General features: G+C 41.6%; 1 protein-coding gene across 1 annotated transcript in view; it reads left to right on the plus strand.

Moving 5' to 3' along the window:
• The window catches only part of LOC124615994 (pickpocket protein 28-like), a 262,701-nt gene that overhangs the window by 99,989 nt on the left and 137,487 nt on the right, over positions 1-25,225 (plus strand). Inside the window, exon 6 of the mRNA XM_047144203.1 lies at positions 3,737-3,941. Coding sequence (XP_047000159.1) covers positions 3,737-3,941 — 205 coding nt within the window. The remainder of the gene's footprint in view (positions 1-3,736; positions 3,942-25,225) is intronic.

The raw sequence follows: 25,225 nt of genomic DNA on the forward strand, positions 1-25,225 counted from the left end.
TAACAACGACAAATCTAATGCAGTGAGTCTTCCAGCTTTTATAACCAACCATCATGCTGATTCGGCAAGTTCTGATAGGAAAAATGTTATTGGTAAACATTAGTCTGCAAGACGAATTTGAAATTCCGACCTTAGTATCAATAGAACATTGAAATAAATTCAATGGTGACAAATGAAAATTTTTGCCACCCTGGGACCTGTGCCCAGATTTCCAACGTTACGCGAGCAGTTGCTTCAGCTTCACTCTCTTCACGTCCCGCCCAAATTCCCAACTTGTCATAGACTACTGATGTAGCGTCCCCTGTCCATTATCCTCATTGGTTGCAACCTCACGCTGATTCCCGGGAGAGGCCGGACGAAGAGTGCATCAACGCTGAATAATCTTTCATTCAGCGTCAAGGTGCATATATTTATATGTGTTATGTCCGTTCTTTTGGACATGTCTGGGTTGTCGGTGAAATATCCTCAGATAGCTGAAGTGGTTAAGATGACCCAGTGAAAAGCCTCAACATAAATGTTGGCGGAAAGATCCGTGTCTCCACTTGCGTACGCTCCATGAGTCACGTAGGCCACACAAGAATGTGCCGTTGTTCGTTCCTCGGTAATTTTTAGTGCATTCATCCCGCTGTTGCGCCAAGAAAATTAGCGAACGCTCCCTGTCCTCCGACACAGCAGAGCAAAAATTCGTCGCAACACTCAACTAAACTTATGTTTTCACGCAGTAAAGTGGATAGACACAGAGTAGAAACTGTTGATCAGGACTCCAGAATCAATCAAAGAGATACACATACAATTCACATCTTTCAAGAGTTAAGTATGTCAATCAAAGAGCAAGATGAAAATCTTGTGGCTTTTGACGATGAAGAAATAATTGTTCGATTACACTAAAGAAATGTAATGGGCATGGTATTCAGGCAGAACTTTGAGTCTGAAGAGAAGAAGAAGAAGGAGAAGAAGAAAGTCATGAGCCGGGCGGTGTGGCCGTGCGGTTCTAGGCGCTTCCGTCTGGAACCGCGTGACCGCTACGATCGCAGGTTCGAATCCTGCCTCGGGCATGGATGTGTGTGATGTCCTCAGGTTAGTTAGGTTTAAGTGGTTCTAACTTCTAGGGGACTGATGACCTCAGAAGTTAAGTCCCATAGTGCTCTGAGCCATTTGAACCATTTTAAAGTCATGAGTTACATACTGAATGTGAGAAAACGAATTATTGTAGACGACAAGGCTAATAATTTCGAGTATCGTAAGTGTAAACAATTTGGTCCACAATTTTTCACTCAGCGACTCCACATCGGTTGTGATACGAAATGAAAACACCTACTGTCATGTGGGAGTTACGTGCACATTGAAGAAAGACTTCTTGCTGGAAGAGGAGTGGTAAAAGTTTTGGACATTGATTTAAATAAAGCTGCGCACTTCACTTGTTATAGAAAATTCAGTTTCGTTTGAATAAGCAAATTATTGATCACGTATACAATCCGGGATTTGTAACATTAATGAATGGATATGAACTTTTTACGCTAAATGACGCAATCGCGTCGCAGAATGTTCGTTGAGGAACGAAAAATAAACTTAATGAATTGTTTTCTGGTGATGGACGTTCCGGTATCTGCATGCCACTTACAAGGGAACCTCCCCATCGCACCCCCCTCAGATTTAGTTAGAAGTTGGCACAGTGGATAGGCCTTGAAAAACTGAACACAGATCGATTGAGAAAACAGGAAGAAGTTGTGTGGAACTATGAAAAAATAAGGAAAATATACAAACTGAGTAGTCCATGCGCAAGATGGGCAACATCAAGGAGAATGTGAGCTCAGGAGTGCCGTGGTCCTGTGGTTAGCGTGAGCAGCTGCGGAACGCGAGGTCCTTGGTTCAATTCTTCCCTCGAGTGAAAAGTTTACATTCTTTAATTTCGCGAAGTTATGATCTGTCCGTTCGTTCATTGTCGTCTTTGTTCACTATAATAAGTTTAGTGTCTGTGTATTGCGCAAAACGGTGCGATTAGTAGACGAAAGGACGTGCCTCTCCAATGGGAACCGAAAACATTTGATCGCAAGGTCATAGGTCAACCGATTCCTCCACAGGAAAACACGTCTGATATATTCTATACGACACTGGTGACGGCACGTGCCTCACATGACAGGAATATGTTTGTGGACCCACCTAACTTGTACACTTGGCGAATTGGTAAAAAGATTCTTCTGCCTTGCCCGATTTAGGTTTTCTTGTGGATGTGATAATCACTCCCAAAAGTGATGAAAGCATAAGAGTTTGTCACATAAACTGCAACAAATGAATGCAACAGTTTCACAGTCGCACAGTTTTCCCTGTGCTCTGTCAAAACATATGTTTTTAACGTTTTCAAATTTTTCCGTATGTAGACTGTCAAATCCTGCATATGTCCAAGAAAATCTGAACATGTCCTGGAATTTTGGAGAGCGAAGTTGATTATGTGTGAGTGCCTGCACTTTGATAATTGACACACGATCACGTAAACAATACTGCTCTGCGTACCTGTGCAGCTTCGCAAAATCATAGAATCTTTTCACAACGTGTTTCACTTGCCAAAAACCAAACACATCTAACGGTTGCACAAGAGGTGTACAACCTGGAGGAATGGTAATCACGTCCACTCCCACACTAAAATTGTACAATGCCTGATCCTTCTGTCCTGTATAGCTGTCAAGGAGTAAGGCAAAATCTTTGTCCGCGTAAGGAGCAGTCACACGTTCATGAAGTCTTTCACTAGTCTTTTCTCCATTTTTCCTGACGCACTGCAATTCACAATGACAGTCGGCGTTTCCGTTTGTCTGAAAATAAAAAATTAAAATTTTCACTCGAGGGAAGACTTTAACCAACGACCTCTCGTTCCGCAGCTGTTCACGCTAACTACGGGACTACGGCGCTCCGGAGCTCTCTTTACCCTTGATGGTGCCTATCTTGTGCATGGACTACTCAGTTCGTATATTTTGCTTATTTTTTTCATAGTTCCACACAACTTCTTCCTGTTTTCTCTATTGATCTGTGTTGAGCCTTTCAAGGCCTATCCATTGTGACAACTTATAACTAAATCTGAGGGGCGTGCTATGGGGAGGTTCCCTTGTTAGTATGACACTTGGGTTCATGAAGGACTACAGTAAGATTATTTCAAATGCTCGCCATGACCCTGTACTGATCTGTAGCAGAGAATACACTAAATGTATTGGCTCAGATAATGGAGACACAAAGTCGTAAACTACGATTGAAAAAAATTTACTAGGAAATGTCAGAAACACGAGTGTCCGTGAAAGAGCAATTAATTGTTGTTGTGAAACATCTTAAGAAATGATCTAAGTTTCACTCTAGCCGTACTCTAGCGTTAATTTGAATTTAATTGAATGCGCTGAACCAAAAATGAGTTAACTTAAATTCAACAAAGCACTCGAAACAGCAATATATTGATGGATTTGAATAAAGTGGCGATATACGACATACACATATACAAATGGCAGTAGTTCGCGTACGCAAAGAATAAAAGGGCACTGCACTGGCGCAGCTTTCACTCTCAGGTGATTCGTGTGAGAAGGTTTCCGACGTGATTACGATCACACGACGGGAATTAACAGACTCTGAACGCGGAATGGCAGATGGAGTTAGACGCATGGGACATTCTGTTTCCTAAATCGTTAGGGAATTCAGTATCCGAGATCCACATTGTCAAAAGTGTGTCGAGAATGCCAAGTTTCACTGGGTGTTGCAGGCACCAGAACAACACGCTGCGCCACAGCCGGGTGAACCAGGTGCGCGGCTGGAGCCTGGACGAGGGCTACACCGGCCGCGCCTCGGAGGCCGTCTACCCGCGGCGCACCGTGTCCGCTGGCGCCGCCGCGGGGCTCACCATCGTCACGTCCACCGACGACCAGAACATCGACGCCAACTGCCGCTGGCCCGTCCAAGGTTTCAAAGTGAGAGCCGCAACTATTGTGAAATCAACTGTCGATACACTAATTGCTCTATTGCCAGCACTCCTCTTCAGCAGAGTTAAAGTACGAATCACAATTGACGGAACGGAATGAAACGGAGCGTCAAAATATTCTACGATGTATTTCAAATAGCATGATTTCCACAGGCTATCAGCGGAACGGAACAGGCCGTCATTGTCAAGGTTTCTTGGGGAGGTGGTTTAGACGATATTATTACAAGGATAGTGGTGTTGTCTGTTAACATCATTAGCTAACCCTCTCTCGCCGCTGTCACTCATTTTATGACAGCGTATTTCGTGCATTTCTGTTACCTAGTCTTTACGTTAGCGCTTGATTTGATTTCGTGGCACTCTAGAAAGATTACACGAAGACCTGAATATTTGTACTGTAACCGTAAGAGATTCCAGGTATCTGAGAGCGAAAAATTATTTGGGTTTTACAATACACGGACAAAGAAAACACCTACAGGGCGTTTCACTAAATGTGTTTTAAAAAATGGTTCAAATGGCTCTGACCACTATGGGACTTAACTTCTGAGGTCATAAGTCCCATAGAACTTAGAACTACTTAAACCTAACTAACCTAAAGACATCACACACATCCAAGCCGAGGCAGGATTCGAACCTGGGACCGTAGCAGTCGCGCGCTTCCAGACTGTAGCGCCTAGCACCGCTCGGCCATCCCGGCCGGCAAATGTGTTTACCTCTGTAAGTTACGAAGTAATAGGCGACGGAAATATTTATTGCAGTAGGTCACCATAAGAAATGTTACACTGTCCGCTGAGCTATGAACATACTATATTGTGTTATTATCCGAAGAGTTACAGCAAAAAGATACAATTTTTTAAATGGAACAATAGTTGTTTCTATCATGCACTGGAATCAGTAACACCAGCTGTGTATACATCAATTTAAATTACATTCCTATCACTTTTAGTTTGCGAGCTACAACCCTCGAAAGTTTCAGAGGCAGATACCACACACGCTGCGCATAACGCAATGCGCCTTCTAAATGTGGTGCGGCCGAGTTGTATCGTCGCCGTTGTCACGGAGCGAGAAGCTTCCTCTACGCGCTGTTAGACTGCCGACTGTCGCCGCACACGGCAGTATACCCGACAGTTGGAGCCACACAAACAAACGGGGCTCAATATACAACAGTTACTGACGTCGGATGGATATGGCATATACGAACAACTAGTACGTTGACATGTTGCTGACGCTCGGCGAGTGCCGACACGATGCCACTGAAGCAGCCGTGGAGTACGCTGTGAGATATCCTAGGCGAAGAGCTCCGGCAGTCATTACGTTCTTACGCAACGAACAACGACTTCAGGAAACAGGCAGCTTGGTAACGCTCCGCAGTAACAGACGAAGAATGTCAGCTTACGAGCCTTTGCTGCAGTCGCTGGTGTCAGTCTCACATGTGTGTAGCGTATAGTACACGGCCACAGGTTTCACCCGTACCGCCTGTCACTGACCCAGGAGCTGCATGGAAACGATTTCTGTGCGAGAGCTACATTCTGTGAATGGGCCATGCGTAATTTCACGCTGTAGTCTTCACAAAGTGTTATGTCCTCTGATGAGTCCACGTTCACAAATTATGGTGCAGTGAGTCGCCATAATGTGCACTACTGGGCCGCAGACAATCCTCGGTGGGTACGACCTGCCGACCGTCAACGTAGGTGGTCTATTAACGTATGGTGTGGAATCCTTGGGGATGAAATCATCGGTCCACACTACTTCCCAGGTACACTGACAGGTGTGTTATATCGCGCGTTTATAGTCGACTGTTTGGGTGGTCTCCTCGAACATGTGTGTCTACACACGAGAGGTTTGCAGGAAGGTGGTTAGGACGCCATGGTCCTCATTCATGGCCCGCAAGATCGCCCGATTTAACACCATTAGATTTCTTTTTGTGGGGATATCTAAAGGATCGTGTTTATGTCACTGAGCCCATATCCCCAGATGATCTAAAACGGCGCATCGAAGACGCATGTTGCTCCGTGACACCGGCGATGTTATATCACGTACGCAGATCCTGTAGAATGCGCATTGCACTGTGCATTCAGGAACACGGACACACAATTGAACATCTCATTTAAATCAGCTTCCCACCGCCAGAACATGCATCACCCACCACACAGCCACGTATTATGCACAGCGTGTGGTACCTGCCCATGAAATTTTGAAGGGTTGTAGCTCCCAGAGTATAAGTGATAGGAATGTAATTTAAACTGATGTATACGCAGCTGGGGTTACCGATTCCAGTGCATGATAGAAACAACTATTTTACCATTTAAAAAATTTATTTTTTTGCTGTAACTCTTTGGATAATAACACAATGAACAATGTTCATAGCTCCGCAGACAGTGTAACGTTTGTTATGGTGACCTACCGCAATAAATATTTCCGTCATCTATTACTTCGTAACTTACAGAGGCAAGCACATTTAGTGAAACACCCTGTATATTGTTGATAAATAACAACTAAACCTCACGAAAACGTTTTGAATAAATAACCTTTTGTTGAGAGTTAAGACGTCAGCTGTATTGAAGGAGAAAGTGCAGGTATTTTTGACTCAGGAAAAATAAAACAAGCAGTGGACAAGGAAAAAAGGCTCTCTATATTGCCATCTCAACCTTGTCTGGTACGTTTTTATGTGTTGTTTTCCTTAGCGAATAAATATCAATGTTTTGATATGTCTGGACGTAGCTTTTCTTATTGCTTCACTTCTCACGAGGGGAGGTCACGACGTTCGGATCAGGGATTTACTTAAAACTTTATACACTATTAATAGTCCATTTGGACGACCTAATTTGCAAGTAGTAAAGCGTATTACTTAGGTGATTTCGAGAAAATCGCAAGAGAAGTTTTAAGCGTCACTGCTGTACCAGTGCGTTGCGACTGAGCGCGAGGTGACGGCGGTCATGCGGTTAGCGTTCAAGCTCTGTCATCGGTAGACCGCTGGATAGTGTCCTGCTCATGCCTTTTTTCCCAACACTAGTCATATTATTTCGTATGTATTACATTCGAAAGGTAATGTGATGAAAAGACACTCGTATTTGCATGAACTTTTATTCGTTTCCCAATGTTATTTGTCTGTCTACTAATTTTTATTATTATAATTAATATTATGTGATTTTATTTCTACAGGAAAGTTAAAAACTTTATCAAGCGCTTTCAAACTTGTTCATATTTGATTGACAACGAACGAGAAACTGCTTCTCACGAAGAAGCTGTTTAAATACATTCAATCATACATTCATGAAAATGTTGCGTTACGCATGGAATGCATCCAGATTGTCGGATGAAAGAGAAATGTTCCAAAATGTCAACTAGCTTTGTTTTTCCTGAGGAACTCTGATAATTCTTTGTGCATGCAGGAAAACTCTATTCACTCATTGTAATACATATCGTTTTAGCTTATGATTTCCGTGTTTGCTTGAAAAATATCATCCTGCAACTTGTAATGTCGAAAACACATTCGACGATTAATCGTACATTACCCTCTTATTCTGGCTTATTGTAACTCATTCTGTTATTGAATAAAATTATTTACACCTTCATTTATTGATGTTTGACTCGGGCTTTCCAAGCGTGTCCCTCGTCCTTGAAACCTGCGTCTGAAGATCAAAGAGTCCAGGTGCAAAGCAGTTCTCGGTACCTAACCCAATTGCAGGTATAAGGGATTTCGGAAATCACGACATCCATACATTTTCAGAAAAAATTTATGCGTTTGTTCGTTTACTTGTCATTAGTTATAAATATAATATTTGCTTTAATAGTAAAAATTAGCAAGCAACCAAAGAACTTTGGAAATTCAATACAGTTCATGCCAATACACGTGTCTTTTCCTCCTATTAACTTTCAGATGCATTATGTATGATATGATTAGTGTTGAAAAAATATAAATGAAAAAAAAAAGACATGAGCAGTACTGATCTCTAGCCGTATGACCACCGCCAGCTCACGCTAAGGGTCGCAACACACCGGTACATCACTGACGCGTAAATCTTCTCTTGCGATTTTCACGAAATTAACTAAGTAGTATTCCTTACTACTTGCACATTTGTTGGCCTAATGGATTATTAAAATGTACAAAGTCAGAAGGAAGTCAGTGATGGGAACATCGTGGCCTTCCCCGGTCAATGGTTTGTCATTCATACTCAGTCCGTTTGGACGTTAATAAACTTTGTCTTTGATATTTTCTTAATTCCGATACCATATTCTAATTTTTTGTGTCGTAGATGTTATTTCACAACCACACTTTCACCGCTCACATTTATTGGGTTCCAACAGGAGGTTTCTTGTACCTAATTACATAAACGTTAGAGTAACTAGTGTAACATCACATTTATTGGGCAAAACATTTACCATGGATGTAAGAAGAAACTCACCACATGACATGGCACAAATGATATATAAAATTAGATTCAGATTTTTCTATTACAATATCTAGTTCATAATTAAATGTAAATAACGATAGGTTTGTAAAGACCCTTACACGTAAGCCTTGAACAACATGCATCATCCTTACAAAAGAACACAACATTATTTACAATTATGCTTCACCTGTAACATACGTGGATATGTGACTACAATGTTTATGGTACCGTACGTCAGCCTCATTTACAATACTGACGTGGTAAGAGTACCAACTTTGAAAGCTTGTTTATGCAGGTCATGGATATCGTACATGGATAACTACTCACACCGACAGAGTGGTGAACCCTAATCTTGTTTAATCTTTTGAACTACAACCACACTGTGCGTTGGCTACATATCCAAATACTTGCCACAAAACAAACACTCCGAGATAACCTCGGAATTACATAACAGGAAACCTGACTGCGCCGACAGCATTTATTTCTACAAATTAACTTCTTAGAAGCAGTACTTCTTTCCACCAGGAGCTTTCCATAAGAAGGTGACAAAAACAAATGACCTTCAAAACGGGAACCCAATCAGTTTAAAATTATGATTAACAGTAAGAATAATAGGACAAGTTTCGGACTAAGTGAAATGAAACATCACTGGTTAGGAGGTGTGCGATGTTATTTCAATGATTTCAACATCGAGCCAAATTTACTAGGAACATGACAGTATGAACCCACATATACACACTGAATCGGCGGTCATCGAACGTAATTACAATAATCGGGATACAGCAGGTTGTAATTGCTTGCAGTCTCGCCTGCAAGCGGGACTAGAGTCGGCAATCTCCCGCGTGTCTTATCTTGCTCGGCGTGTTACCTAAGTTGCATCTCATAGTAAATCTGTCATCCAGGTTGAAGCAGTCGGTTACAGTTCAGAATCTGTCCGTGTGTATTGTAGAGTGTTTCATGAGCGACACGAGTGCTCCGTCTGGCGTTGTAGGTACCTTTAGCCAAGGAAGATGTAAAATTTTCTAGTGGAAAACTGTTAGGGCAGCTTATAAAATCGACTGATATGTTCATTCATTCCTGTTCTAATAACTTTACACATAAATCTTTATTCTACAATAGCATATCCTTCATATTATAAGCTCTATTTTGATAAGTAATTAAGACACCTTAGAATAAGAAAAACTGTAAGTTACAACAGTTTTCTCAGTATCCTTAGGTACTAAGGCATGGAAATAACAGTGTGACGTTTGAGAGTTTCACAAGCCAACCCTGTAGGGTATACAGTGATCGGCCGCTTGGTTTTTTATTTACACAGATTCAACAGTAATAGAACCGAAAAACTGAAGTGACAGATTCGTGACTGGAAACGGAAGAAAAAATGTACGTGTGTCCAGAAATGCATTGATGCCACAGTAGACGGCGTTGACAAATGGAAGTTCCTCAGATCACTTGTGTGTTCCTTGCGTGTTGCAGGCTTTGTGATTGACGGATCGTACCGTAAGCAGCAGAATGTCCGGTATTCATGTCGGCAACATGCCGAAATGGTTTTGCGTACATCAACCAGATGGAAACGGTCGAGAGGCAGCACGGCTGTATCAAAACAAGTACCCTCACAGACACAAACCACATCACACTACATTCTGAGCCCTTTTTGGGCGTCTGTGTGATCATGAGTCCTTTCAGGCAGACGAACGTCTAGGGAGGCGGCGGACTGCGTACACAAGATTTGGAGGCCCGGGTTTTACAGTATATTGAGACGAATCCTCCTAGCATAAGCTCCAGGCAAGTGGCGTGCCAACATGGTGTAAGACAAAGTACGATTATGCGAACGCGAGCAGTGCGTCCCACGGAGGCCACTTTGAACATCCGTTGTGACTAGGATGCGATGCAGCTCTGTTTATGTTCTGGATCGGTTTGTTGTCGTTGTATGCACACCGTCCATTTCTGGACAAATCTTCGCAGGACCTTTGTTCCTCCATTTCTCTCCATTTTTAGTCAGGGATCCGCCCCTGCATTTTGTCAATTTTATTAATGTCCACCCTATATACTGATCACCCAGTATCTAACTAATAGTCGATATGTCCACTTTTGGCACGTATAACGCCGGCGAATCGTCATGGCATGGAAGCAATGAAGTCTGGTAGGTCGCTGGACGGAGTTGGCACCACATCTGCACACACAAGTCACCTAATTCCCGTAAATTCCGGGAAGGCGGACGATGAGCTCTGACGCCAGGTTCAGTAACATCCCACATGTATTCGACTGGGTTCAAATCTGGCGAGTTGGGGACAAGCATATCAACTGGAACTAGCCACTGTGTTCCTCAAACCACTCCATCACAATCCTGGCCTTGACACATGTCGCTTTATTTTGTTGAAAAATGCCACTGCCTTCGGGAAACATGATCATCTTTAAGGGGTGTACGTGGTCTGCGACCAGTGTAGAACGCTCCTTGGCGGTCATAGTGCCTTGCACGAGCTCCCATGGATGCCCACATAATAATGGAGCCGCCGCCAGCTTTCAAGCGTCAAGGAGCTGTTCCCCTGGAAGACGACGGATTCGTGCCCTCCCATTGGCATGGTTGGTTGGTTTACTTGGGGGAAGAGACCAAACCCATCGGCATGATTAAGGAGGTATAGCTATTCATCTGATCATTTAACGCTCTCTGCCACTGCGCCAACGCCTAGTGCGATGGTCACGATCCCAATTCAGTAGTAGTTGCCGATGTCGTGGTGTTAACATTGACACATGCACGAATCGTCGGCTGCGGAGGTCCATCTTTAGGAGTATTCGGTGCACTGTGTTCAGACACACTTATCGTCTATCCAGCATTAAAGTCTGATGTTCTTCCGCCACAGTTCGTCTCTTCTCCTGTTTTACCAGTCTGCTCAGTCTACGACTAAAGACATCTGCATTGAGGGTTGGCCGCCCAACCCCCACGACCTCTGGACGTGGTTTCACTTTGATTTCGCGGCGTACTGAAGACACTCACCAGCACTCCTCGAACATCCGACCAGTCGTACAGTTTCCGAAATGCTCGTGCCTGTCCTTCGTGCCATCACAATCTGCCTTCGGTCAAACTCAGATAGATCATGCGCCTTCCCCATTCTACACACGACAGCAGGCTCACAGAACCTACATGCACCGTGAGTCTGTCTGCCTAGCAGTCATTCCTCGCCAGGTGCTGCTGCTATCGCCTGAAAGGCTTTATTTCGATTTATATATATATAGTAGGAAGGTGGTCGCGTGCTCTTGGGCCGAAAGCTTGAATGCTACCTTTCGTCTTTTACTAGTGCAAGCTTCGCGAAATCTCTTTTCTGTTTTCCTAAATCCCAAGAATGGCTATGGTAGAGCCCACGTTCGCTTGCCTCGAACAAGTATCAAAGGCAAAATTTCTGATTACTGGGCCAAACGTATTTAAATATTAATAAAACTGATAAAAAGCGCCACCTCACAGATCATTTGATGATTTAACAAAATACCAAACCATATACTGGATATACAATAATGATAGATTCCCTTGACACATTATTAAGGGGAGGTACAAACTGACTGATTTTAAGGATCCAGACTAGGAGCGGTATGGCGCTGTGAGATGTAATAGCAACGAATTTAGCAATGATTAACATTGATTTCCTCATTAAAAGAAACACACATACACACACACACACACACACACACACACACACACACACACACAGATGTTAAGTTAAAACACAGTTACTTGGAATACTGGCGCGTGAATCTCGGCACATACTACATTATACAAGGCATCGACTGGACCGCCACGTATGGGGCAAGTCTGCTAAATTACTGGTTACGATTTATCAGGATTACGTTCACAGTGATCACTCACACAACGAAAGATAGAATTTAGAAGAAGGCTTTCCTACTCCACATGTAAGCTCACTGGGTCAGAGCGCAACTGGCTTTAGCGGTCAATTTCAGAGAACGAAGCCCACTTCTTAAATTCCGTACAACTTAGTACTACTGTAAATAAATTTACGACACATGAGCATATCTACCGCGATGAAACAAGCTTTAGTTCGAATACGAGACGTCTTTACGTCGAATTGTAGCATGTGGTGCAGCAGAGAACGGGAACTAAATCCGTGGGGATGAAATACAAATTGGACAATAAATTAACTTAAACACACGCATTCCACAAAGCACGTGACACATTCATACATGACATACGAACCCGGGAGGGCCGAGAGAGCGTAAGTGCTTTCTACCTGTACCAACCTCATAATGGATGCTGACCATTGACCACTAATGCCCCTCCGACCCAACGTAGCCGTTTTCAAAGTTCTACACGGATTGGTATGCTGCTCTTAACATTCAAAGAAATCTCTTGGCAACTAAGGAAACTTGAAGTGCCAGCTACAGGCAAAGAACACATTCATACTAGCACACGACAGTGGGGCAGGAAAGATATGACACGAATACATGATAATGGATTACACTGATACATACAGAACACAGTTATGAATTTGGATCCGAATAAGACATTCTCCAATGACGCTAAAATGCCTTTGCAATATCACACACTTGCGTCCATCTTTATGTCCAGCCATAGTCATACCGATCATTTGAGTCATTAAGAATTGTAGCAAAACGAAGCTTGCTTTCCAAGATCAATGGAACGACTTACGTGGGGACGTTCCAAGCTGATGATAAAAACTTTCATGGCAACAAAATTATGTGAGGAGCCGCTATTGTTGCTCAGCGTAAGAAGAAAACCTACGTGCTACGATACACATTTGTGTTCCACAAATTTTTTATGTAGAGGAGAACGTTGTACCTTGGTACATTTTTCAGATTTTCGTTTCTAGCCCGCCCTGTAATAAAAGATTGATACATTTTCGTACTCCATTTTTAGATGATCGCATTCATTTTTTATGCGCCGCAGTCTTTTTCTAAAATTACAAAAATTACTCCATAAAATTAAAGTTTTTTCCAAATGTGAATACATGTTCGAAGGTACAACATGGTGACATACCTAGGAACAAATATTCGATTGAAATTTAAAAGCATTGCAATCAAGAAAATCTTGTCAATATTGTGTCTAATAGTTTACCTGTTACATTATACTCTATTATACACCAACACTCAGTAAGTGAAAAAAAATTAAGCACAAATATTATCAAAACTAGCTGCGAGTTAAATGCGTTGTGCGAGTTAAATACGTTGTGCAACAGAAGCTTTTCAAGACAGGTAAAATTATTAAGACATTAAAGAACCTTAGTTCATTTGGAAGTATCACGTTTTTTTCTGTTTCAGTGAAAAAGATGGTGCAAATGTTATATAAATATTTCTAAAAATAGGCATATATAGTACTTTATTCTCTAAAAAATTCTGTGCCTGAAGAATGAACATTATAATCAAAAAACTTTAATATATTATACAGAATTTAAATGTGTAGAACGCGAAATATTTGCAAATGCTGCGCAAAATACAAACTCATGTCTAAAAACAACAAAAACTGTAGAAAATGGCGGAGACGGCTTATGGAGGTCTCTGGTGCACGGTCCTTCATGTGACTAAAATCATTTACTAGACCGAAGTACCGACCTAAAAACGTAGTGTGTTCCTAAGTACACTATCCTCTAAGTACAACCTTCTCCCACAGTATCTTAGTATATGTCGTTCCTAGTCCATCCACTTTCCGACATCCTATGTGTCAGGCTGCTGCCTGCCGCTGCATGTAGGCAACCCGTGAGTGTGAGATTATGGGTACAGTAATAACTACATTACGGTACAGTACTAAGCATAATACCGTGGGCTGAAGCTCCGTACCTATGCTACATGTAAGCTCATACAAATGAGTAGGAGAAACAACCCTGTAATTTTCGAATATATTATTAGTGGTCTGCAACTTGACGCAGTCACGCCGATTAAATACAGGGTTATTACAAATGATTGAAGCGATTTCACAGCTCTACAATAACTTTATTATTTGAGATATTTTCACAATGCTTTGCACACACATACAAAAACTCAAAAAAGTTTTTTTAGGCATTCACAAATGTTCGATATGTGCCCCTTTAGTGATTCGGCAGACATCAAGCCGATAATCAAGTTCCTCCCACACTCGGCGCAGCATGTCCCCATCAATGAGTTCGAAAGCATCGTTGATGCGAGCTCGCAGTTCTGGCACGTTTCTTGGTAGAGGAGGTTTAAACACTGAATCTTTCACATAACCCCACAGAAAGAAATCGCATGGGGTTAAGTCGGGAGAGCGTGGAGGCCATGACATGAACTGCTGATCATGATCTCCACCACGACCGATCCATCGGTTTTCCAATCTCCTGTTTAAGAAATGCCGAACATCATGATGGAAGTGCGGTGGAGCATCATCCTGTTGAAAGATGAAGTCGGCGCTGTCGGTCTTCAGTTGTGGCATGAGCCAATTTTCCAGCATGTCCAGATACACGTGTCCTGTAACGTTTTTTTCGCAGAAGAAAAAGGGGCCGTAAACTTTAAACCGTGAGATTGCACAAAACACGTTAACTTGTGGTGAATTGCGAATTTTCTGCACAAATGCGTGAGGATTCTCTACCGCCCAGATTCGCACATTGTGTCTGTTCACTTCACTATTAAGAAAAAATGTTGCTTCATCACCGAAAACAAGTTTCGCACTGAACGCATCCTCTTCCATGAGCTGTTGCAGCCGGGCCGAAAATTCAAAGCGTTTGACTTTGTCATTGGGTGTCAGGGTTGTAGCAATTGTAAACGGTAAGGCTTCTGCTTTAGCCTTTTCCGTAAGATTTTCCAAACCGTCGGCTGTGGTACGTTTAGCTCCCTGCTTGCTTTATTCGTCGACTTCCGCGGGCTACGCGTGAAACTTGCCCGCACGCGTTCAACCGTTTCTTCGCTCACTGCATGCCGACCCGTTGATTTCCCCTTACAGAGGCATCCAGAAGCTTTAAACTGCGCATACCATCGCCGAATGGAGTTAGCAGTTGGTGGATCTTTGTTGAACTTCGTCCTGAAGTGTCATTGCACTGTTACGACTGACTGATGTGAGTGCATTTCAAGCACGACATACGCTTTCTCGGCTCCTGTCGCCATTTTGTCTCACTGCGCTCTCGAGCGCTCTGGCGGCAGAAACCTGAAGTGCGGCTTCAGTCGAACAACACTTTGAGTTTTTCTACGTATCTGTAGTGTGTCGTGACCATATGACAATGAATGGAGCTACAGTGAATTTATGAAATCGCTTCAATCATTTGTAATAGCCCTGTATTTAGGCGGAACACTGCAAAGCGATATGAAATAATATCAGCTCATAAGATCGGTTGTAGACAAGGCGAATAGTCGATTTAGACTTATTGGGAGAGTTCCAGGGAGGTGTAGCTCGTCTACTGTGTAAAGGAGATAGCGTGCAGAACATTTATGCGACCCGTTCTTGAGAGTACTTCTCGAGAATTTAGAATTCCCGCGAGGTTAGATTACAGGAAACAATTAAGGGTCGTGCTGCTATATTTGTTACCGGTGAGTTTGAGCAACATGTGAATATTACGGAAATGTTTCGTGAACTCACATGAGAATTCCTGGAGATAAGACGACTTTCTTTGCTCGAAACACTATCGGGAAGGTTTAGAGAGCTGGCATTGGAGACTGACTGCAAACCGATTCTACTGCCACCAACGTAAGGACCTTGAAGATAATATAAGAGAAATTAGGACTCATAGGCAGTCGTTTTTGCTCACTCTATTTACGAGAGAACAGAAAAGGGAATTTCCGAAAACATTTTGGGAAAAACAGCAATAGATTTTCACAGTTTTACATAGAAAAACAATGTAGATCGCGCAGTTGACAGCACCTGGAGGCTTCTGCAGTTCCTGCTCCGTATGTCCGTCTCCACACATCAACTCTGGTGTACGGACTGATGATGGTCCACCTTTGTGAAGCCAGTCACCAATCAATATGATTTGTGCGATCTGGACTGATTTTCTAAGTACGATTAGGAAAGCGTACCTAGCAGTGGTAGAAGGCACCCTCCGCCATACACCGTGTGGTGAGTTGCAGAGGATGCTTGTAGATGTAGATATGTATCACTTTATCAGACAGAAGAATCTGTGATCTGCACTCATAGTTCACACCTTTCTGCAAGATCACTTTAAGCACACAAGTTTTTTGTGGGTATTTAATTTCTTGACAGAATAGCAGAAAAAACATCGTACCTGGAACCGTGCTAGAAGACGCAGTGGTTAATAAGTTAGAACGGTCCTGAGAAACAGAAGAGTTCAAATCTTCATCTGACTGCCTAGGTTTTAGTTTGTAAGATTTCCCTAAATCTCTACAAACCTCTTCCGAGTAGTTTCTTTCAACTATGCAACAGACGATTTCCTCCCTACCTCTCTAAACCTGGCACAATACTTTGTTTACAGTTGATGGAACGTTAAACTCGACCTTTCTACCTTCGGAAAGGGTGCTGTTAAGTAATTAGATGACATTGCTTCAGGTGACTAAACCTGAATCTACTAGTGGCAAATCAAGATGAAAAATACAGAACAGGAGGGTGCCGCTCTCATGAGCACAAAGTTCCATACTGCCAGCTTTAAAGAAAAATACGTATTGAACGGTGATTGCTTCATTTGGAGAATGACCAGCCTTGAAAGAAGTGCTATTCAACGTTAAAGAGACTGTGTAAGTGGGTAAGTGCCTTGTATTACACTGTGACACATTCCCATCCCAAGCTAATATCTCACCCTTTCCCCTATTCCAGAGCCACAGTTAATTACTTAGGGTGGTCGATAACAACTCATTAATTTGCTCCTTTACGCCTTCAGACACGTGTTTCATAACGGAAACAGAACCATATCGAGCGTAAAGCTAACATCTGTTAAGCTCTACACAACGGCAGTATAAGATGCCCAAGACCGTCAATAAGAAATTATCCTAGTATTAACAGTGTCCAAAATATGAACACAAGTTTTCATAGTGAATATTGGAGTGGACAGATTAAAACCGGGACTGTAACTGATTTCTTTATCATTTTCAGCCAACGTTAGAACTCAGCTATCTGAGAACGCCTCCGGGACGCACCAAAAGATTATGTTTAGTAGTTTTAGAATTCAGCAGCCCTAAAGCCCAGACTGGTACAAATTAACTTAAGATTTGCTTCAGTACAGTATTTTCCGCGCAACCCTTACTGGTGAAGTGTTTGAGCAGAGTGAATACAAGAATGCCAAGAAATTATGCAATATGTTCTTGTTCAAATTTTCATGCCCAAGCGAGGAGCTGGAAATGGACAGATGGGGAATCAAATTGACCAGCATCAAGTCTCGTTTAAAAAAAAAAAAAAAAAAAAAAAAAAAAAAAAAAAAAAAAAAAAAAGATAAATTGCTTGAAAGTAACCAGGATAATTAAGAAAAATTTAATTTGTGATTTGAGGGAGAAATTTTGACCCAAGTTTCATAGACAAACGGGTTTTAAACTGACCAGTCCAAGGTGTAGTTTTGCAAGAAAGATTTAATTGTTTGAAAGTAATCGGGGTAGTTAAGAAACGTTTATTAGCGAGTTGAATGCAAAATGAAATATTGCGCGAACAGCTGTTGCTAGCTAGTAAATGAAGTGTCCAAAATTCCATCTCTTCAGGGCCCAGCAATTTTGCGCATAAAAAGTTACGGATATGTAGAAAGTGTCAGTTCTTTCTTTCATACTGAAAGAAATAAAATAAAAATCAAATTACGGCATAAAATGAAACTTTTCTGCTCTCTCTTTACTACATATTCTTAACAATAATATAATACCGATCGATATTTTAGTATATTATATTTTATGTTTTCTCAAGAAAACTGAAAATAAAATAGTGATAAAATACAGCCAAATGTTTTGTGAAATTACGTGTTTAGAAGTTAAAAAATGAACTAGATTAGAGAAAAAATTTATTCACCTCATTTTTTGTACATGATTTAGAGCGCCGAAAGTTTCTGTGTTCTGTTTCATTTCTTAACTCCTAAACAAGTCATTTCATAAAAGATTTGACCTTTTTTCATGTCCTTTGTCCCACTATAAGTATACAAATACTCTTATGACCTACTGCACAGTGCTCGGAAAGGATGCTTTACACCAAGGTTTGTCCCTCCTCGCGAACAGAGTGCTGGAAAAAGTGAATGACTTCATGCCACTGAAAACGTCATAATCACAAGTATCTTGTTCCTATTGTTCTTTTGCGAGATAAATGGCCCTATATGTACATGACTTTGGAGTGAACATAGAAAAAATCAGAAGTAGCACAGCAACAGAATTTAAAGTGCACCAAACGACGGTTTGGGTTAGCATTTAGCATTAGTGAATTATTCTCCCTCCCATTCATAAACAAAAATGAACATGAAAGTGTGAAACTTCCTTGAGACTATATCATATATGCAGTCGGAAGCGCATAGAAACATAGCCTTGAGGCAACCGTATTAAATTCGCTTTATTACGTTTTACATCAAGTGAACAGCTGTGACCAAAAAACATTGTTAATTACAAATACTGTTATAAACCGGCACAACGCTCTCCCAGGTCCCACAGTATGCAAACAGTGGCCGTCTGCCGTATCACGAACACTAACTGCAAGTGGTACACGAAACTTCTATGACAAGAAACGAACATACCTATAATAACAGACACAATGATTTCGCAAGCCCACAACCCGCTCCGAGCTCAGGATTTTAACATAACCCAGCAACTATAATTAATCAAATTAATAAGAAACTTTAAAAAGCTTTAAATGAAATACGTACGAAATCAATTAATGGAGCCGCCAAATTGCTCAGGAGTTATTTTACTTGTAAAGGCAATATACAGTCTAGCAATAACCGCCCAATAGCAAACAACTAGTTAACGGTTGATGTGATAAACTATTGGGCCAATGACTGCTAATTTGAGGCTATTAAATAATAGCGTATTTCTCGATAACTCAGTCTGCTTAAGATAACTCAGTAAAATGGAATTAACACAAAAGTTTTAAGAGGAACTTTACACACATATCTCTCCTTATCCTAAATGTGCCTATTCACTGCCATGTTTCGTGGATATATTTTGTCACTCAGGTTAACTCCTTTACCTTATATTTGTTTTTTTTATGAATAGTGCATTACAAGTAGTTTGTATTTGACTATTTATTACTAATATTGCGCAAATTATCTGATTTTTCAACTCAGTCTTGCCGCCTGGCGGCAGCCCCTGTCAGCAGTTTTTTTGCAAAGCTGTTTTGTCCTATTTACTATATGCATTGTTGCATGTATTGTTGTCTTATCATGCTTTTAGGTGTTCACTTACTTTTTCTTTTATTATTTATATTTTTAATATAACGTTTTCAACTATTTCTATGATCAGAATACAGCACCGCTGCCCTATAAATGTACGCCACCTGGCGACAAGTGATTAAGTTTTGTAACCGTCCTGCTATCAGTTAAATTCTGATGCTGATGGGTAATGCACACGAAGACTTTGCTCTTATTTTTGGTATGTCTACTCCAATAGTTCATGTGATACCTTTTGTAAAATTTATTCTAAGTGACATGTTTTGTGGTTATGACTTAGCATTCTTTCTTGACAGATATTTATGATGACGGGCAGAGCCCGAAACGCGTCAATAATCGCTTCTGAATTGCAAACTGATTTATTATTGTAGTGGCTTATTCTCCAGTGAATAAAGATTCAGTGTTTATCAGTTGCTCGGAATGCATTCTCTACAAGAAGTAGAAGAATCCTTTTGCTGCGTGCTACTTCCCCTCATGAACTGCTAATTATACCTCCAGAAAGTTCAAAGGTCACTGCTGTGAAGCACGTAAGCACTGACGCTTCCGAGCAATTATCTTGAGATCTAAATCTGTTCACACTGTAAATTTCTTACCTATCTCGGACCCCAGTTACCAGCCTTACTGTCAGGCAACAATTGCTGTAGGGGTAGGAACCACCAACCTATTACAGTTCATGAGATATGACGTCATGAACAATGAGATGCGTGAAAAACTGCCGCATCATACAAGACGTTTAAATTAATTACTTCTGTGATATCGACTCTATCCGCATTAAATTTCGCAGACAGTATCCACACATGCCGACAATTGCACCTACAGATTATATCACAGTACCAAACACAGTTCAGGAGATATGACACCATAAACGCCGAAATGCGTGAAAAACTGTCGCGTATGCATGATATTTAAATGTATTACTTCTTCGCTATTAACTCCATTCACAACACATTTTGCAGACAGTATCCACACATGCCATTTAATGTACTTACACAAATATATCATTGCACGTCACTTAGTTCAAGACATACGACGTCATACACATTGAGATGCGTGAAAAAATGTTGCATCATGCACGAAGTTTTAATACATTTATTCTTTGCTGCAAAAAAACTACTGCAGTCGAGTAATCTTCAGTCTGACACTTGGCAGCACTTTTGACAAGCTTCACCTGCGAAGCGCAAAAGGCTTCAAGCGTAAACGATAGCCTTCTATAGAGCTATGAACAAGCGTTGCCATAGAGAAGTTTACAAAAGCGCGTTGTAGAGACTCCAAGCAGATGCGCTCAGAGTAGTGTACAGATACTATCTGGTATCTTTGAGCGACAGTTTTCATAATACAAAAGTATTTTCACGAACATATGAAAATGAAGTTTCTTCGATATTACACTACAAACATAGTTCATTGTCTTGTTTTCAATTCTAATAGAAAATTGCCAAAATGAAAACCTGGGCAGTGCCCGGTCTGTCAGCAAGTTCTAATATAAAATACATAATGGAAAGAGAGACAGATTAAACTTTATTTTTGGGTGCACAGTTGCGAAATCTACATAAGATCTACTCACACGGACAGATACCATTACAAATTTCCAACCACCCCTTCAAGTAGGAAAGGGGAAGATAAATTAGGACATTCGTGAACCCAGATAAAAAAAATTTTGAGCCACACTACTTGTAGGAAGAGCTCGAGCTATTGCTTTCAGGAGAAATAGGTAATGTGACAGAAAGGTAAATGAGACACTACATCCAAAAATATCTAGAGCTACTTTCAGAAAAGGATCAGCTAAGAAGAAAGGTCTTCTGCCACGTGAAAAAACAGTCACCGGGCGCACCAGAGGAGTGCTGACAAGACAGGACATTCACACAGTGATTAAAATTACAAAAGAGATGTGTGCATATTAGAATACTTTAAGCGATATACGCCCGCCACTTGCCGCGCCAGAAGTACAATACCGACTGCACATGCGGCCAAGAGCACATGTTGGTTAGTTGGTTGGTTGACTTAGCGGTGGGGATTAAACAGCGAGGTCATCGATACCATCGGATTAGGGAAGGATGGGGAAGGAAATCGGCCGCGGCCTTTCATAGGAACCATCCCGGCATTTGCCTGAAATGACAGGTAAATTATGGAAAACCTAAATCAGGATGGCCGGACGCGGGTTTGAACCGTCGTCCTCCCGAATGCAGCTCCATGATCTCACCTCTGCGCCACCTCGCTCAGTGGTACTGTTCATAGACTAGTTTGATGCAACCCTCCACTCTATTCCCTGCAACCCTCTTCGTCTCTGCACATTGCTGGAACCTATACCTATTCACTGTGAACTGTAGTCACGCCGCCGGCCGCTGTGGCAGAGTGGTTCTAGGTGCTTCAGTCCGGAACCGCGCTGCTGCTACGGTCGCAGGTTCGAATCCTGCCTCGGGCATGGATGTGTGTGCTGTTCTTAGGTTAGTTAGGTTTAAGTAGTTCTAAGTCTAGGGGGCTAATGACCTCAGATATCAAGTCCCATAGTGCTTAGGGCCATTTGAATTATTTTTTGTAATCATGCCTCCGTAATTCTGTATGATTTCTGCAACTTTTACCAGATTGACGACTCCTGGAAATCCTCAGGATGTGCCCCATCAACCGATTCTTTCTTTTAGTCCAGTTTTACCGTAAATAATTTCAGTCATCCTCATTGGATTCAGTACCTCTTAGTTACCAGATATACCCACATAATCTTTGGCATTCTTCTGTAGCACCACATATCTAAAGCTCCTATTCTTATCTTGTCTGAAATGTTTATCGTCTACGTTCCACTTCAGCATGCGGCTAGATTTCAGAACAATACTTCAGAAAAGATTTTCCCGATACTTAAATACGTATTTGATGTTGATGTATTTCTCATTTTCACAAATGCTTTCTTGATATTGCCACTCAGCAGCTATTTTTCTCTCAAAGCAGCGATTCTCATCTGCTGCTTTTAGTGGCTGGTTTCTTAATTTAATTCCTTCACCATCGTCTGGTCTTACTCCAGTGCATTGCGTCTAACAAATCCTTAGAGTGTCTGACAGAATTACCATTTCATCGGAAAATCTCAATGTTTTTATTTCTTCCCACTAAACTTTAATTCCCTTTCCAAGTTTCTTCTTAGTTTCCTTTACTATTTGCTCGATGTACAGGTTGAATAACACGCGAGGAGACGCTTCAAACATGAATAGCTCCCTTCTCAACTGGGGCCCTTTCAGGCCCTTAGACTCTTATAAATGCAGTCAGGCTTCCGTACAAACTGTAGATAGCATTGTAGCTTCTCACATTTTGCCCTTATACCTTCAAAATTTCAAAGAATGTATTAATGTCAAAACTGTCAAAAGCTTTCTCTAAATCTACAAAAGTTATATATGTAGGCTTGCCTTTCTGCATTCTATCTTCTAAGATAAGTCGTACGGATCAATATTGCCAACTGTGTTCCTTTTTCTCCGCAAGCCAAATAGATTTTCCTTGTGGTCGAGTAATTAATTCATATCAGTATTTCGCAACCACAACTTAGTCTCAACAATGGTTGAAACAGGAAACAGAAGGTTGTCCTTCAGTGTCAACAGGGAAGGGATTTGGATATAAAATGGTTCAAATGGCTCTGAGCACTATGGGATTTAACATCTGTGTTCATCAGTCCCCTAGAACTTAGAACTACTTAAACCTAACTAACCTAAGGACATCACACACATCCATGCCCGAGGCAGGATTCGAACTTGCGACCGTAGCGGTCACGTGGTTCCAGACTGAAACGCCTAGAACCGCACGGCCACACCGGCCGGCCGATTTGGATATAATGGGGTCCTGTAATGTGGGCGGTGCCACAGAGTTCTGTTCTCGGTCCATTGATTTTCTTGATATATACCAAAGAACTGCTACTAAGCATTACAGGTGGCTCAAAATATTTGTTCTGTTTGCAGATGACAAGTGTTATTGTGAAAGACGTGGAACGTAACACAGGGAGGGGTAGAGAAGTATCTCTGACTTTTAAGGTTAATATAAAAAAGTTGTAGAACAAAATTATATTTTGTCATCAATAAGGTACAAATGTAATTGAGTATTATGAGGTTTTCAACGACAGGTCTTGCAAGTGATGTCCATAATTGATAATGCACTACCGCAGCTGTTCCTGAAGTTCTAATAACTTAGTGAAGCATCTGTTGTGGAATGTGGCCTTGTCAAGGTGATCATGCCGCATGGTTGTTATGCCTCTGGGTCGACGTTTATACACTTCACGTAGCCTCATAAAAAGTAGTCGCATGGCGAGCGTAGGGGCCATGGAATGTCACCGTACTGGGAGAACAAGCGCCCAGGGTAGATTTTCCTCGAAACAGTAATCGAATTTCTATCAGTACAGGCCGTGGTACTATCTTGCTGAAACCACACTAGCCCCAGATCCAATTACTGAAGTTGTGGTTCTAAAATAAGTCCCAAAGTCCCAATTATGCCCTCACTACTGACTACATACCAAAGTGACACTTTTTCGCTTGTAGAGGACTCTCGTGATTTGCCGTAGGGGTCCCAACACTCCAACAATAAATGTTCTGCTTGTTATCACATCCAGAAATGTAGAAGTACCTCCCGTCATTAAACCAAGCAAGTTCAACTTGAGGCAATTTTCGTGTGGGCAATTCGGTTACATCGACAGTAGCAGATCATATACTTGGACCAGAGAACTAGCACATGCGTTGATCTGTAACGATAGTTTCATTAAGTTTCATTAAGATCCAATCATCAATATACCAACATGCATAGAGAAATTCAGAATCACAAAAACAACTTAAATAGAAAAGAAGAATGACTAATGAGACAAACTGTTTGCTTCAGTGGTAAATAAATTAAACAGCGCCAATTATTCTACAGTATAAGCTTAGTAACATACCACTGTGCGACTCCACTATCTTTGTCAATAGTCTGTTATTACGATGGCCGTGCGGTTAAAGGCGCTGCAGTCTGGAACCGCAAGACCGCTACGGTCGCAGGTTCGAATCCTGCCTCGGACATGGATGTTTGTGATGTCCTTAGGTTAGTTAGGTTTAACTAGTTCTAAGTTCTAGGGGACTAATGACCTCAGCAGTTGAGTCCCATAGTGCTCAGAGCCATTTTTTTGTTATTACGACCCAAAAGTTGCACGTTTACGTATAAACACAGATCGAATTTCCAAGCTTGTGCGAAAATCATGAGGGGCTTCAAAAAGTAAGCTACACATTATTATGGCAGATCAAGTATTTTTTATTGAATCTTGCTTGCACTGCTCTTCAAGGTGTCACACATACTTGACTATTTTTAAACACGGTCATCAAGTATCTCTAAACAAACGTCGGAACGTTCTGTCAATCGTTTAATTCCTCGATGATACAAATCCGCTCCTTGGTCACAGAGCCATTCGAGAACCGCTGTGTGAACGCGAGGAATTGAACGTCCTCGTCGTTGGAACATCTCTTTCCCCCGGATGTTCTTCCTCGATTATCCGTACGTTATCGTCTGTGATTGATTCGATGGCCTTCCTTTCCTATCACAGCAGCATCACCCAAGTCTCTGGGGCTTGGTAACATTGTTGGCACCAATTCATTACAACTAGACCCGAATTGCATTTGGTCCATATATCGTCA

The sequence above is a fragment of the Schistocerca americana genome, chromosome 5 (assembly GCF_021461395.2).
Source record: "Schistocerca americana isolate TAMUIC-IGC-003095 chromosome 5, iqSchAmer2.1, whole genome shotgun sequence".
Lineage (NCBI taxonomy): Eukaryota > Metazoa > Arthropoda > Insecta > Orthoptera > Acrididae > Schistocerca > Schistocerca americana.